This window comes from Urocitellus parryii, chromosome 8, assembly GCF_045843805.1.
Source record: "Urocitellus parryii isolate mUroPar1 chromosome 8, mUroPar1.hap1, whole genome shotgun sequence".
In the NCBI taxonomy this organism is placed as follows: domain Eukaryota; kingdom Metazoa; phylum Chordata; class Mammalia; order Rodentia; family Sciuridae; genus Urocitellus; species Urocitellus parryii.
Genome location: NC_135538.1, coordinates 91,385,031 through 91,402,822, shown reverse-complemented (window position 1 = coordinate 91,402,822; position 17,792 = coordinate 91,385,031). Strand labels below are relative to the sequence as shown.

The window sequence follows — 17,792 nt, the reverse complement described above, 5'->3', positions numbered from 1 at the left end:
GTAATTCTATTTCTTTTTTTTCTGTTTTTTACTGTTTTTGATATTATGTGTTATCTACTAAAAACAACATAAGTTGTTTTTAGTAGATAACACATAATACCAAGTGTGTTTTGTTTACTCCAGAATCTTGAGAACCTGGCATAATGACAAGTGATAGCTACGTAGTTCAATGAATGAATACAAGATACAAGAATGAATCAAAATATTTCTGCTTTTATGCTGCTATGTTGAGTTGATATTTGTATCAGCTATTGTGCTAAATTCTCTGAATATATTTTATTACTTAAGAAAAATGAACATTTCAACAAAATCAATCTACTAGAAGCTTAAGGTACCTTGACCATTCATGGAAATTCATGGTGATATATCACATCATGAAAGGAATGGTAGGAAAAATAAATTATTGTTGCCTATAGAGGACTGCTGATCTGGTTAATTTATTGCAATGATGATTAGAATAATATTACTAAAGTAAATTTTAGAATACTAATATTAGTAATTTGTTAAGATACAGTAATGTTAGGCTTAGAACATACACTTTAAAATCAAAGTTGGCTTTTAAATTTTATTATCTGTGTAATCTTGGGCCTTTGAAAAATGTTGTGACCCTTTACTTCAAACATTTACTGTTCCTTTGAAAAATGGTGAAAACCCTCTCTTCTAATTATCTTGAAATCTCTGTTCCTCTTTGTTACACTGATTTGATTGTTATGTAACGTATGCATATATTAAACATCACAAGGCACCTGTAAGTATATATAGTTATTATGTATCAATCAAAAGGACCCATAATAAGAAAATTATAAAATCTACCATGTGTTCAATCAGCAATTTTAATTATTTAACCTCAGAATTGTTTTGCACTCTTAAAAATTATTAAGACCTTCAAAGAGTTTTTTTTTAATTGGGTTATGCCTGTCAATATTCACAAAATTAAAAATTGAAAGTCATTGTGAAAATTAAAAAAATATAAGAATACAATATGTATCCTCTGAAAATTTCCATTGTATACTTATGACAGTGAGAGTGAAAAAGATAAACAGTATATTAATATTATCATGAAAATAGTCTTTTTCTTCAGGACTATGAAAGGATGTTGGAATTATTTACATAAGGGTCTCCAGAGCACACCTGCCCGTTGAGATTATAAAAAGTGGTAACAATGATTATAATTGGGAGAGTGGGAAACTGGAAAACATAAAAGTGGTCAACATAAAAACATAAAGAAGATAATTCAAGTTAATTCAAATCATACTGTTTTGATACATATAACTACTAAACAGAATATATATATAGAACAGAGACAGCCTGTTGGTAAGTATAATAGATAAAGAAATGTTTAAATTTTATTTCAACAATAACCACTAATTCAGGCAGTCAACCAACTTTTTCAAATTTTCTTTAAATTAAATGATCTGAAGGACTTACCTTTAAAGTACCATTTTCAATAAACAATTGAATAAAAAATCCATCTATTGAATTTGATTCTTGCTTGACATACAGCAGGAGTCCATAAGGACTGAAGGTCTGAAATTCCAGGGTGATGTTATTTTGTGGATTTAAAAACACATTCTGAAATTCTAGATAGGAATCTCCGTAATAGCAAACACAACTGAAATCTGTGGAGCCAGAAAGAATATACAGTTTAGGTTGGAATTAAATATTTCATATATGGGGTTTACATTATCCATATTAGCATAATGTTTTATGAAGTGGCTCATATGTGACTCTTTCCTCTTATTCCAAGCTTGAGCACTTATTTCCTTTGGCATAGTCGCAGAGGAAATAATCATGTAAATGGTTAGGCCTTGTTACTTTGAATTTGAGGGTTTCATTGTAGAATCTCTTTGGAAGGCAGGGATGTCTAGATGATTATTCTTCAACTGCTTTACTTAGACTTTTTTAAAAGTCAATGGAAATAGGAACATTTTCTATAAACATCCTTATATTTATTGCTTCTATAAAATATTGATACAAAATTATGATTTATGTTATTTTTGTTATTCTGGTGGGGGTGGCTTATGAAGAAATGATAGACAATACCTGAAACCAGATAAACTGTCACCTTTTTACATCAATATTCTATCTTATTTAAATTTCTTTATAAACTTCCCTTGCCTTCTGAATGATATTTTCATAAGCATAATATTTCAAATAAAATTTGAAGACATCTTGAGAAAAATATTTTAGTAGTTTATTTTTTAATTTTTTTTTAAAGAGAGAGAGAGAGAGAATTTTTTAATATTTATTTTTTAGTGTTCGGTGGACACAACATTTTTATTTTATTTTTATGTGGTGCTGTGCTGAGAGCTACAGCCAAGTCGGTCGGAATGGCTCCTGGCATTTTGCCAGAGGGAGTGGTTTGTGAAGTAACCCTAGCGAGCCATTAGGTGTGGTGATTCCTTATTGGTTGACTGCTGTATCTATTTTATGTTAATTAAGGTAAGCTGTGTGGAATGTATATATACCACTCCTGTCCTACAATAACGGCTCCCACTCCAGCTGTATCAATCTACACAAGTTGTTCATCACCCCCCGGTTATTTTGCTGCAGCTGGACTGCGGCAGTGCTGAGAATGGAACCCAGAGCCCCGAGCATGCCAGGTGAGTGCGCTACAGCTTGAACCACATCCCCCTGCCCATATTTTGATATTTTAATTTTGTAAATTTATAAATGTATGATTAATGAAACTATATAGCTTATTTCTTAGAATTAGTTGTTATACACTTTACATTATTATTTAGGGCATTCTTAACCTAAAACACTTATTTTGTTTATTATTTTAATTATTATAATTATTAACACTTATTGTACAAATTAATTGCTTTTACTATAGCAGTTTCATACTTATACATATAATATTGAAAGCCACTGTTTGCTTATAAATACTCAGTTGATATTGTTGATTGATGACCTTCTTGAAATAAAGAATTAATCTCCTTTCATTTTCTCACTTCTATTGCTCTCTTGTGATATCTCCTCCAACAACTGTGCCTCCTTTAAAAAAAAATTCTAAATCATTCTTTCTAATTCATAGAAAAGATAATTCATGAAGGTTTGTGAATTTTAGTGTGCTAAAATATATATCCACTATAGAAAAACACTGTGTTTGAATCTGTACTTTTACACTTCAACAGAATTTATAGCCTATGTGGAGCAGTGACAGATACAATTTTCAATGAAGCTTTAGAGACAATGTTCATGCTGAATTTTCAAACCTGCTAAAAACTTTTTTTTAAAAAATCAGCTAAGCCTCAAATATATTTTTACTTTTAATCAGCAATAAGAAATCTTGAAATACTGACAGAAAACATTTGGGCTTTGTTTTTTAATCAAGGAATTCATTAGTGAAGCATGGCTCACTAATGAAAAGGATTGAAAACAGAACATTATGCTTTCAGTTTTGACATTCTAATCTTTTTGTTGTTATGAGATATAGACAGATATTTTTCTTCATACAGTTTCAATGGTAATGCTGAAAAATAATAATTAGAGTTTCATGCATTACATAGTTTTAAATGTTTCAGACATTTGTTGGAGCTGAGAAAGGACACAAATATTCATTTGATTTAAAGTTCACATTATGAAGGAGTGTAAAGTATTTTCAAAGACTAACATTAAAACATGAATATATGCAATATTAGTGAAAAACAATACAAAAAAGCCCTAACATTTCAAACACTTTAGAAATAAATATATTGCCCAAATGATAGTAACTAATTAAAAATCTCTTTAAATTTGTAGATATATTATTCTTAAAAACATTAAGTGGCTGTGTCCTTAAGTGATTAGTGCTTTATACAAAATTACACACATGCTCAATTTGGGGTATATAATTTTATCCAAAGTACTAAGCATAGTATTTAATTTTTTAAGGCATTGAAAGGACTTACTGTCTATCATAAAAAAATGTGATTGTTTTTATTAATATGTGTTTGAAAAAAGATGTTCTATTTGGTTTGGATTAATAAAGTTGAGGAAATATTTTACAAAGTGTACTGAATTGTTTTTTTTCTTATTCAAATTCATGAAAACAAATTTTTACATTTAACAAAAATTTTAGTTGGATAAGAACAGTGATTAAAAAATAAAATACAGAAGAGTGAAGAAAAGATAAATATAGAGACAATTTCCAGCAATGATGAGATAGAGTCTAATAATGGGACATCTTTTTTCATTTTCTGGAATTAAATATAAGGTTTGTTCCTTTGAATAATCATTTTCCTAAATAGAAGGATTGTTATATGAATTGTGTGGTCATCATATGATAAGGGGATATGAATTATCCCAAAGCTGGGAAATTAGCAAGACCTTGTCTTCAAATAAAATAGTAAACACTAAAAAGTCCTGGGGATGTAGAATGGTAGAGTGTCCCTGTGTTTAGTTCCCAGCAAGCACTAAAGAAAAAAAGGTATGGTAACAGGGTGGGCTTAGAGATGAATGTATGTTTATGCAAATGCTCAACTGGCTACTCAAAAATTACAGTGATTACCTCCTTCTGTATATTCTGATGTTTACAGAGTATGTTTTAACCTCAAACATGTTTTTATCATTATTCCAATATGGCAACCAGAGGCAGTTTAAGTGACATACTGCCTCATTCTTGTCCATCTAACCTGGTTTTCCTATATTTCCATTGTAAGAGGAGGAAAAAAATCTTTCCCAAATTGTGGAAAGTTAACTTCCAAAACTTAACTAACTAAAATTGGGTCACAGGTAAAGCCCTCCAATGTGGATGCAGATAAGATCAGCTTCCATTGACACCTATGCAAATAGGTTTATACTGGGTAAGATTAGTATTTTGTTGGGAAGAAAACCTTAAAACCTAATTCTATATTTTACCAGATTCAAGATTTATTTCCTGACAAATATCAGGATATCCAGATACTAAAACCGAAGGTGCTTCCTTATGTATCCTACCTATAGAGTTAAACTTTTATCTTTTAAACTTTGTGCTTAAGCTTCTAGGAGGCAATTCTTGCCTTTGCATCTAGCAGTTCAGAGTAAGTTTAAGGATGAGTCTAGACACACACACACAAAATTTGTTTGAATCTTGGTTGTTGATAGATGAGAAGCTGGCAAAATTTTTCTTTTTGATATACAAGTGTGGGAATACTTAATGCTTATTAACCTGTGGTCACTGCTATTGTATGAGAATGAAGAAAATTTCAAAGGGTATTTAGAAGAAAACTAGGAATTAAGGACTCTATCTCTACATCTTAAAGAAGTTTTTCAAATGGAATAATAGAATATATTTTACAATAAATGAATAAAAGTGATTCTGAGTTATATAGGTGTCTGTGCATATTTATGTATGTGTGTGTGTATATATATATATAAACAAACAATATAAAACAAATATGTATAATTTTAATTCTTTGATAAGTATAAACATTTTCTCCAAAACTATATTTTTAAAATAAAAATAAGTAATTAGAAAAACAATCAATTAATCTTAGTTTGAACCACTTTTTGATATATTGGTTAGCAGATAATAACATTCTAAATATATTGTAAAGAACAGCATCTTTTTCATACTTTATGTTCTATATATGACTAAATATGTAAGTTGGATTACTATGAGGAATAACTGAATACCAGGATTTTCCACAAGTTGATAATGACTCTATGAAGACTAGGTATTTAAAGTAAAAGATAGATATGAAAGACCTATTTCTAATAGGTTATTGTGAATATCAATGTAATCCATAAATATTCATGCAAAGAGTGATTATGTACTATTTTTTTGGAGTCTTCAACCTAGCTTAATGTTAAGAAATATTTTGCATCTCAAATGCAAGATGGCCCCTTATTCATTTCATGTTTTTAAAAAATAACATGTAGGAAATAATATTGAATATTTGTGATATGTGTGTGCATGCATATCTCTTTTCTGTTAATAAAGTATTACTTTGAGTAAACTTTCATGTATAACATTTAAATGTGTAACACTTATATTTATACCTTCATGTATAACAGATAAATGTTTACAACATTATTCATTGAGAAACCTATATCACATCTTGATTCTTGACTCTATCTGTAAGGAGATCAGCAACCACAAATTAGCCACAGATACTCTCTCTGACTTGGTTCTGTAAATTTATGTTATTCCTAGAGAGAAGAGCTTGGGTTTTATTATTACAAAATAGTTTCCATGTTAAATTCTTTATACTTCCATGTTCTACAAATTGTCTAATTAACCTTAAAATTCAACTTTACATAATCCATTTTAATTCATCTCAATTAGCTTACCATTCATGAATAAAGCAGAAGAAAATAGGAAAACTAGAATTAACCCTCTGTACACTGTGTGATAAAATTTTATTGGCGTACATTAATTATACAAGGTGGGAAATTTCACTGTGGCATATTCATATACACATATAACAAAATTTGATCTGTATCACTCCAATACCTACTCTTACTCTCCCTGACTCAGATATATACCCTTCCTCTGTACCAGTTGTCTTCCTTCTACTCTCATAACATCCTTTCCCCCTCTTTTTCCCCTCTAGTTTCCACATGAGAGAAAACATTTGACATTTGTCTTTGAAATTCTGACTTATTTTACTTAACATAATGCTTTCAAGATTCCTCCATGTTCCTACCAATGACATAATTTTGTCCATCCATATGGTTTAATAAAAATCCATTGTGTATATATCCTACAATTTTTTTAATCCATTCTATAGGTTGATTCCACAATTAGGTTATTGTGAACTGTGATAGGCATGGGTATATATGTTATCTCTAAAATATGTTGACCTTAATTCTTTTGGATAAATATCAAGGTGAGGTATAGTTAGATCATTTGGTAGTTTTATTATTAGTTTTCTGGGGAATCCTTAAACTGTATTTCAGAGTGATATTAGTAATTTAGATTCCCACCAACAGAGTTATGAGTTCCCTCTGCCCATTACCATCCTTGTCAGTATTTATTGTTATTTGTATTCTTGATTATTGCCATCTTGGCTAGAGTAAGATGGAATCTCACTGTACTTTTGATTTTTAGTTTGCTGATGGCCAAAGATGTTGTATGTTTTTTATATAATTGTTAGTCCGTGAGTAGTGTCTGTTTAGCTCATTTGCCCACTTATTGAATGGGCTCTGGCTTATTTATACTGAGTTTTTTGAGTTTGTTAAATATTATAGATATTAATTCTCTGTCAGAAGAGCAGCTGGCAAAAATTTCTCTCCTATTCTATAGGATCTTCACTGTTAAATGCTGGGTTTTGTTAGGTTCTATAATATGCTTCTTGGAATGATATTTTTCCCCAGGCAATTTAAAGATTTATGCTCTATGAAAATGTTCTTGTTTTTATTGTATGAACTAAGCATATTTCAAGATAAATCATTGTTAAATATTTTTCCTTTCATAGATTTTTCACAGATTGATTAGTACATGGAATAAAAGTCAGTGACATAATTTATAGAGCAAGTTTTAGTTTTATAAAGCAAAAAGATTTACACATAACCAAGAGTACTGAAACTTAAAGCTGGACTATGTAATGTAAAATTTGCAGAAACCCCTCAGTGTAGCCAAAGGAAACATATAATAAATATAAAATTATAGAGGCAGATTTTAAGAAAATAAATGATTGTAAGGAAAACTCAGGGAGAACTAATTATGTAGTTGAATATGTTTTCTCTGAAAGCAATCAGCAGTCTTTTCAAAAGGAAGCATAACATCTATTATAATAATATTTTTTCTTTCACTGGAAAATGGTGATAGATTATCAGGAACATTTCTTTATTGCAACCTGTAAGGAGGAGAAATTTCTCTTTCTAAAAGAAAAAAATCCAAGTATGCTACTCCTTTGTTTAACAACCTTTGTTGCCAGTTGCTTTTCATAGAATTTTTTCAAACTTTCTTTTTGCTTTTGTCTTGTAATATAGATTATCAATAACTCTAGGATGACATACAGAACAGTTATCCTTCCTTTATTAATCTGCATTGTTAATTGTTATACTTTCACATACATGTATCTTTTTCTGAATTTATTCTATTCCTTTGAACAGATTATCAAACCCAAGCCAATTAAACCCTGAGTTAGTGAGCTTTATGACTTATCTTGGTAGTGGGTAGGGCAAGTTCTGCATATTATTCTCCTTCCATAGGCTTGAGTTGCTTATCCTGTACCTTGTGCCCTTTTACTTTTTGTAGACATTAGGATAATTTACATTTGAAACCTAATGAACTATATAAAAACCCTTATTATATATAGATTGATTCAAATTTATAGTATAGAAAAAGTATAAATAACTGATATCTTTGTGATACTTTAGCTTTCTATACAAAGATATAGTATACATCTCCATTTCTTTAAAATTTCTACAACATTTTTGTATTGTTTAAAATTATTTCTGAAGCTCATGGGCTTACTTCCTTAGATTGTATTCTAGAAACCTTATGAATTTGTTGCTAGTTTAAGTAGGTTTTCTTCGGGTACTACTATTTAAATCATTATTTTAGAATATGAAATGTAATTGACTATTGTATATCAAGCAACTTTGTTGAGCTCTTCTATTTTCAATAATTATATATAATTTGTGAGTAAGGAGATTTTTCTTTCTATTCTTTCCTTCTTAGTTTATTACCTTGCGTAGCATCATCAGGGTGAAAAACATTGAACTGAAACAATAAAAATAAGATTTCTTTTCTTGTTTTGATTTTGCAGGGGAGATTTTTAAGCTGTCATCTTTGGGCATGTTTTGCACATTATTAAATAAAGTGCCTTTCAGCTCATTAATACTTTCAATTCTAGTTTGCTGGTTTCTTCAATTGTTGATGTGATTATAATGTGAAAAACTTTGATATTTAATATCAAACCATTATTTTATTCCTGAATTAAAACCTATTTGCTCATGATGTGTGTACATATATGGATTTCATTTGCAACAATTCATGCTCAGGATATTTGCATCTATGCTGAAGATTGAGATCGCATTTGAACTTTCATTTTTCATCATATCTTTTCTGATTGTAAAACTAACATTTTACTTAGAATCATCAATAAATTTGGGAAGGTGAATTTCCTTTTATAATCTCCGGAAGTTTTCTTTATTGTATATGTGAAAATGTGCAATAATTTTTAAGAATTTTTTATTAGTGCATTATAATTACACATAATAGTGGGGTTTGTTGTTAAACATTTGTACATGCTTAAAATATGACACTGTAAATTGGTTAGTCTCATTGTGTAATATCTCCCTTTTGCCTCTCCTCCTCCCTTCCTCCAGTCCCCTTTCTGTACTCTACTGGTCTCTATTCTATATTCATGAATCCTCCCCACTTTTCTTTTTTCATTTTTCCTCTTTAATTCTGGGGAAGATTTTCTTGACTCATCACTTAAATTCTATGTCAAACCATAAAATTGTTATTGTACAACATCCTAAAATAATGACTAAAGATTATAATTTAATATACTGGTTAGGAAGAAGAATGTTACAGTACAAAGTATTCCAACTTGCAAGGAGGCTAAGTTTTAATACTAAGTTAGTCAGTTAGTATGTCTTAGCTTAGAGACGTCATTTCACTTTTCTGTTCCCCACTTTTCCCCATAAATTAGGTGACAGTTATAACAGACTTCAAATTACAACAGATTTAATTTTATTTCTATGACATGCTTGGAATTACTATATTTTGCTCCTATTATTTGAGGGAAGAAAATCTTCTCTTCCAGTGAAACAAACAGATTTGCAATTACTTTAAAAATAATTGATACAGGCAAATGCTTCGAATTTTTGTGGGGCATGCATTTAGAAAGGGCTGAAGCAGATGGTTTTGCCACTCTAATCTTACCTTGGTAGAACCCACAGGCTTCAGTGGTGGTGTATAAAAGGCCCTTGTTTTCCATTTTTCTAAGATCAGCTCATGTTTTCAATTCTTTTACTGTTAAAGCTGTTTTATTAACAATGAAATGCAAATTGCATTGTCCTTTATTCTTTACATAATACTTCTTCATGCATCATCTAATTTGAGTCTCACCTCACTCTGGAAAATATAAGGTCATGTTCTTATGATCTCTGTATTATTATAGTAAAAAAACTTAGGCCTAGGGAAAATAATTTGATCAAAACTTTAGAACTTCGAAAAGGGCTTCTTTCTTCAAAGTGTGTATGTGTCTGTATGTGTGTGTGTGTGTGTGTGTGTGTGTGTGAGAGAGAGAGAGAGAGAGAGAGAGAGAGAGAGAGAGAGAGAGAGAGAGAAGACAGAGAGGAGGGGGAAGGAGAGAGAGAGAGAGATTGATTGAACCTAGGGATGCTCTACCACTGAGCTACATATTCAGTCCTTTATATTTTTTAGTTTGAGAGAGGATCTCACTAAGTTGCTGAGGCTGGCTGCCAATTTTGATCTTTCTCCTCAGCCTTCTGAAGTTCTGGGATCACAACCCTGTACTGCACCAGAAAATCATATGTTCTTTAACACCAGTTTTATCTTATGTGAACAAGAAACTTATCAATTATGTTAAACATAGTGTTATGGTTTAGAAATGAGATATTCCCTTCAAAAGCTCATGTGTGAGACAATGCAAAAATTTTCAGAGGTGAAAATGATTAGATTATGAGAGGTATAAAGGAGTTGATAGATTAGTTTACTGATATAGATTAACTAGGTGGTAACTATAGGCTGATAGGGAACAGCTGGAAGAAGAAAGTCAATGGGAATGTGCCTTTGGGTTTTTATTTTGTCCCTGGTGAACACAGCATACTCTCTGATTTCTGCTTGTCATGTCATGACCTGCTTTCCTCTGCCAAGCCCCTCTGCAGTGATGTTCTGTCACTTCAGTCCCAGAGCTATAGAGTGGACCAACCATGGACTGAATCTAAAGATTCAAAACCATGAGCCAAAATAAAATTTTCCTCCTCTATGTTGTTCTTGTCTGTTGTTTTGGTTATGGTGATGAAAAACTAATGGAAACATAGTTTTTGCAATTCTTCAAAAAATACTAAACATGGGGGGTATAATCATTGGTAGAGAGCTTATCTAGCATGTGTGAGGACAAAACACTCATTTCTTCTTTCCATAAGGATTCTAATATTGAGTTCTATCTTAAGGGAATGATGTAGTGATTTAATATTGGTGAGTGCATAAATAGTGACCCCTTTTACCAACAGGTTCCAAAATGATATATAAAGTGGTTTTGTATATTGATTTTTATTAAAATAATTTATAAATAATAATTGAAATTAAAATGTCTGCAATGATTACTCAATGATGGTAGTTTGAAATTAAATTATATTTAGTCTTTTAATAAATTTATGTGATCTTCCTTAATCTCCTTTAGCTGTTTTATGCATAAGGAATATTGTAATCTGAATGGGATTTTATAGGTAGGCTGGAAACCTACTCACTACTTAAAATATTATTTGACCAGGAAAATACATGTAATCAATGAAAGGACAAAGTAGCAACACTGGAGAAACATCGCCTCCTTAAACTTTTCATCTCCTTGGCTAACTAGTTTACCAGAAAACATAATTCAAATTCTGCTGTTCTGGGACTCCAGCAGTCTCCTTAAATAACGTATTCAAATTCAGGATGAACAAATTCTTTCAATACTGAGAAGTCATTGTGTTTACTCTTTTTTTAATGGTTTTGACAGATCCCATTTTTTATTTAGAAGATTGGCAATAACAAAATATATAAAAAATGTGTTGAGTGAATAACTTTATTTTTCAATGTATGTCATCATAAAAGACTCTGTAGAACAAAAACATAAAAGAAAATTAAGGAGTCATGTAACATTTTATACTCATTGAAAGTCATCCAATATGGATTATAATCATTGTGCATAATATATCTGGGAATAAAGCAGCTATTTAACAAGATCTAAAGTTTAATTGCTGATATGTGCTATCTGTTCAATTTTTAGTTTAATAAAATAAAAATGCTCACTACAACTCTCTTCCTAATGCAATATAACCAAATAATCTGTCTTAATAAATCATGGTGTAACTAATAAAAATCAATAACCTTATTAATTTTTCAGATATGTTACTGCTTATTTAGAGCAAAATATCATGAGTGACATATTTTCTTATGCTTAAAAAATTAAGTAATTAAGTAATTATCCACTCATGTGATTAGATAGAATCTTCTATATTTTATTTTTACTTACTTAATATTCCTTTAAAATGTAATTTAATTTACAATTTGTAATATTACTTAAATAATACCTACAATTTAATTGTCCCCCTCAAGCTGTCTTGGCAAAAACTGGCTTTAATTCTTTTCAATGCTTAGATGTTCTGATAGATAAGGGGAAAAGTAAAGGTGTTAATAGTGATTTTCCATATCTCACCTTACTCCTAGCAATCAGCTTTTAATTAAATGTAATTTTCAACTCTTCACCTGATCTTTCAACACTGTTAGAATTTCAAGACTGATTTCTGCTATTAACCAGCAGTTGGCCACAAAGTACAAAAGTAAAATAGACTTGTACTTTATAGAATTGTGGACTTAGTTAGAAAAAAGGAGAATATACAAATGAAAAATACATAATGCAATATTATACATGCACAAACATACATACACTCATATATGTAAGTGCATACACACACAGAAGAGTCTTTAGTATGAATTCCACTCATGGGCATGTTAGTGGTATGTAATTATTTTCCTTTGACTATGAAAAGTTAAAGGATTTGTTTTGAGAACAGTTCATTGTAGGGAACTGGAAGTGTTGACTAACTAAACAATATCTTTCAATGACCTGAAAACCATCATTGAAATAAGTTAATGCATAACTCACATACATTTGTCATGTTTCTTCACTTACTTTCAGAGTGCGGCAGTATTACAAGCCACTTTTAGTCTTTTTAAAATGAATTATAGGGAAAAAAAAAGAAAAGAGAATATAATTTTCACTGTGATAGTGTTGGGGGTGGGGAGTGGGTTTATAAACCCCACCTGATGATCCTAGAATGGAGATGGGCAGCCAGAGAGATCAGTGGGGGTTGACAACAGGGTAGCAAAGCTGGAGTGGCATTAGTAGAAGTTGAGACACGGGAACATTAAATATAGACTGTTTTTTAGATACATTTTGGAAACATTATAGCTCATTATTTTTATTTTGGTCACATGAAATTCCAATGAAGTAATAGAAATACACATTTATATAACTGGAAATTAATCTAGTCACAACAATAATTCTAACATTAAGAATATTGGATCTGAATTCAGAGGACCTAGTTTAAATGGAAACTCAATACTTCACAGTTGTGTAAATCTGGGGACCAATGTGACAGGATATCTATATGACAATTTTCGTGTGTTATATTGTCAATATGATAATCTTAGGCAAATTTAAGTTTCTGGGCACATATTTAGAAAGTTTATTTTATTTTGATTTTAAGCAACGATCTGGAACTCACATTACTATGTAGAAGAGCTTAATTGTCTTTCTTTTCAATAAGGAAAAAAATAAATTTTCATTTATTCTCATGATTTATCTGTTTTCTACTTGGAAATAAATGGACAGACAAACACGTTAAAAAACATTTTGTATAATAAGCCTTTTAAATGTCTGAAAACTGTAATGAACACTTGAAATTTCTATTTTCCTAGTTAAAAAAACCCTTCCTCTTTAAATTTTTATTGAGGGATAATTTTATTCTATAAATTAAATATATCCTTTTAATTCCAAAATGGATTAAGATAAAAATGTATTGATTTAATTACCCTGAATGACATAATGCTCAGAGAACAAGTTGAAATGAAAAATGAGACATAAAAAAACATGCATCTAATTGGTAAAATATCTTGCAAAGATTTGAAGCTTCTTGTCATCTGGATGTCCTTGTACATCTCAGTGGGCTCAGTGGGCTCAGCAGGATAACCTGATGTATTAAGGTTAAAAATTAGTCTGATTTCATTCAAGGACTTCTGGATATGTCAGCACATAGATGTTTTGGTGAAAAAATGTGTCAATTCTAAGACATTTAACTAGTAAGAATTTTACTCCACTTTCACTTACACTTCCAGTTATCTGGTGTTGTTACTTCCTGAGGCATCTGTGGACGCTTTGCTATAAATCACACGTCTCTACTTTTCCTACTGCCAACTGTAGCTCCCAAATTCTCAGATTTTCTAAGCTTGTTCACTTGCTTTTCAGCTACTAAAATGTTATGAGTGTATTTTCTTTCTTTCTTTTTTTTTTACTATCAATATAGTTATTCTAGTGGGTTTTTATTTATTAAATATTTGATTCATTATTTGTGGGGTTTCAGAAGGAAGCACAAATAAATTTATGTAATTAATTTATCACCTTTAACTGGAACGCTAAGTTTTGTTAGTTTGCCTTTTTCAGTTGGACAGGGTATCAGAATTCTCCTCCACTTTTCAACACAATTGATTTAAGTACAGTTAATTCTCAGCGTTAGACTTAAGAGCACATCCAAAATATATGAGGACTCTGCCTATCTCTATCAGAATTCTATGATGATTCCAACCATTGGTTTGCTAAAAGCTTAAGTTTATCAAGTAAATTCTATACCTGTAGAGCTGACCCTCCCTAAAGAACAGTCAGCATTCTACATCCTTGCACATTTTACTACTTTCTCTCTGCATCTACAAATACAGTGAAACTATGGTGGACTACAGGATAATATTGATATTCTAGAATCTATTACCTTGGAAGAAGCATTTTGAATCCATGCCTTCATATAATGTTGCAAAGTGTATTTCTTTGACACATATGATCATTTCAGTTTTTCAATTTTTGAAAATCATGGGAAGGTGAGTGTTATACCATTAGACGAATAATTTGTTTAAAAAAATTAAAAATTTCTCTTCATGGTCAAATGGGGCACATTTGATATAGATGTTGAAAGTTTTTGCTAAAATTAGGACCAGGGCAAGGATGCTCACTTTTTCTGCTTCTGTTAACATAAGACTAAAACTCCGTGCTTGTTCAATTAGACAGAAGAAAGAAATAAAAGAAATTCATATTGGAAAGCATAGTCTACAAACAATATAATCTTATATATAGAATACCCTAAAGACAACAAGAAATGAATTTAGCAAAAAAAAAAAAAGAGAGAGATGATTTCAGTAAGATTAGAGAACAAAAATCAACATGTTAAAAACAGCAGTAATTCCATATACTAAGTGAAATTATCTGAAAAGAAAATCAAGAGGTAATCCCCTTTACAATAACTACCAAAAATAATAAAATACATAAGAATAAATTTAACCAAGAAGGAAAGACCTGAACATTGAAAATTATAACAATTAATTAAAGAATTCAAAGATAGGAAGATATCATGTGTTTATAGATTGGAAGAATTAATATAAAAATGACTATGTACATTCAATGTAATCTCTATCAAAATTCCACTGATATTTTTCACAGAAATAGAAAAAGTTCTATAATTTTTATAAAATCACACATACACACAAATCTCTGAATAGCCAAAGCAATCTTGAGATTGAAATAAAAAGAAAAATAAACAAACAAGTGGAGGTATCTAATCTCAAAATCAGTAATCAAAACAACATCATAACAATTCAAAAATGGACAGATGAATAAGGGAACAAAAATTGAGTAACTAGGAATAAAACAATATGCTTATGGTCATTTGGTTTTTAATAAAGGTGCCAGAATAAACAAAAGAAAAAGATACTGTCTTCAACAAACGTATCTAGAGAACAGTCTATATACACATGAAGAAGAATGGAATTAGACCCTATCTCACACAATGTACATAGAGAAACTTAAAATGGAACACTTTTAAATGCAAGAGCAAAATCTGTCAAATTACTAAAAGAAGTCATTCAGAAAAAAACTTGCTACCATTGTTCTGGAAAATTATTTTTTTCTATATGACCTCCACAAAAAATAAGTGGGATAAATAGACAAATGGGATTTCATCAAACTAAAAGATCTTCTGCACAGCCAAGAAATAATCCAAAAAGTGAGACGCCAACTCTCTCACAAAATGGTAGAAAACATCAGCAACCTGTACATTTGATAAGGACCTAAAATCAGAAGTATATTAGGAACTCAAACAGATCAATATCAAGAAAAGAAATAACCAAATAACCTAACTTAAAAATCAGCAAATGATCTGGGTGCAGTGGCACACACCTGCAATCTCAGCAACTCCAGAGGCAGGAGGACTGCAAGTTCAAAGCTACCCTAAGCAACTTAGGGAGACCCTGTCTTAAAATAAAAATAAAATAAAATAAAAAGAGCTAAGAATGTGACTCAGTGTTTAAGTGACCCTGGGTTCAATCCCTGGTAGAAAAAAAAACTATAACTTGAATAGACATTTCCTCAAAAAAAGAAGGACTACAAATGGCCAAAAGATATATGAAAAATGCTAAACACCACTAACCACCAGAGAAATGTAAATTAAACTCACTATGAGATATCATCTCATACCTATTAAAATGGCTATTACCAAAAAGACAAAAGATGACAAGTATCAGTGTGAATATGGAGAAAATTAGAAATCTCTGCATGTTGTTGGTGGGAATGTAAATTAGTAGTAATTGCACAAAATAGTATGAAGATTCCTCAAAAACTATAAATAAATAAATAAATAAAACCATAATATGATCAAATAATCCACCTACTGGGTATATATCCAAAGAAAATGGGATTGGTATATAGAAGAGGTTTATACCCTCCTGTTTTCTTTGCAGTGCTATTCATAACAATTAGGAAATGGTAACACTCTAAGTATCTACCAACTGATGTATGGATAAAGAAAATGTGGTACATGTACACAATGGAATACCTAGCCATTAAAAAAGAATGAAGTCCTATCATTTGTGACAATGAGGATAAAACTGGAGTGAACTTATATTAGATGAACTAAGTCAGGCACAGAAAAATAAGTACCACATGATCTCATTTATATATAAAATATAAAAAAAAGTTGATCTCATTTGAAGAAAATAGAATATTGGTTACCAGAGATTGGGGGTAGGGGTGGCATTTAAGGGAATATTGATCAAAAGAGATAAAATTCAATTAGGAATAATAATTCCTAAGATATGTTATACAGTATGGTGATTCTTAACTATGTGCTGATATATTCTATGAAAAAAATTGCTCAGAGAGTAGTCTGTTAAGTGTCAAGCCACAATAAATGTTAAACATGTAAGGAAATGCATATGTTGTTTAGTTTGATTTAGACATTTCACAATGCACACATTTCAGAATATCATGCTTTTTACATGATAAATAGGCATATTTTTATTTGTCAATTAAAATAGGTTAAGTTTAAATTTTTTCAAGAAGGAACATCTTCTAATCTGAAGGCACTAAGAGAAATAAAAGAAAGACAAGTCATAAATATTAAGAAGACATTTTCAAAATACGTAACTGACAAATGACCAGTATCAAAAGTTAGATACTGACAGAATTCAACTTCTATAGCCCAATAAAATAAGGCAATTGACCTAATTCAAAAGTAAAAGTCTTAGAAAGACTCTTCTCAGAAAATAAAACACAATTACCAATAATAGAGGAAAAACATTGATATTTATTAGTATTCAGGGGATGTAGTTACTCCAGTGAGATGTCATTTATAACCACCTGCTTAGCAAAAAAAAAAAAAGTTGCAATCTGAAAATACCAGGTGTTTCTGAACTCATAACTAGATTCTTACAAAATGTGATTGAGACTAGGAGTATATGAATGCACTTTGGAAAATTATTTGACAACATCAAGAATGGTTGAATGGTTTTACCCTCTGTGATCCAGAAAGTCAACTTCTATTTTTATAGCCAAGGAAACTCTTGCTTATATGTATAGGAAGCAGGTAACATTACCAAC

General features: G+C 30.5%; 1 protein-coding gene across 1 annotated transcript in view; it reads right to left on the bottom strand.

Moving 5' to 3' along the window:
• The window catches only part of Eys (EGF-like photoreceptor maintenance factor), a 1,574,159-nt gene that overhangs the window by 647,728 nt on the left and 908,639 nt on the right, over positions 1-17,792 (bottom strand). Inside the window, 1 exon segment of the mRNA XM_077801488.1 lies at positions 1,429-1,619. Within this exon segment, the coding sequence (XP_077657614.1) occupies positions 1,429-1,619 (191 nt within the window).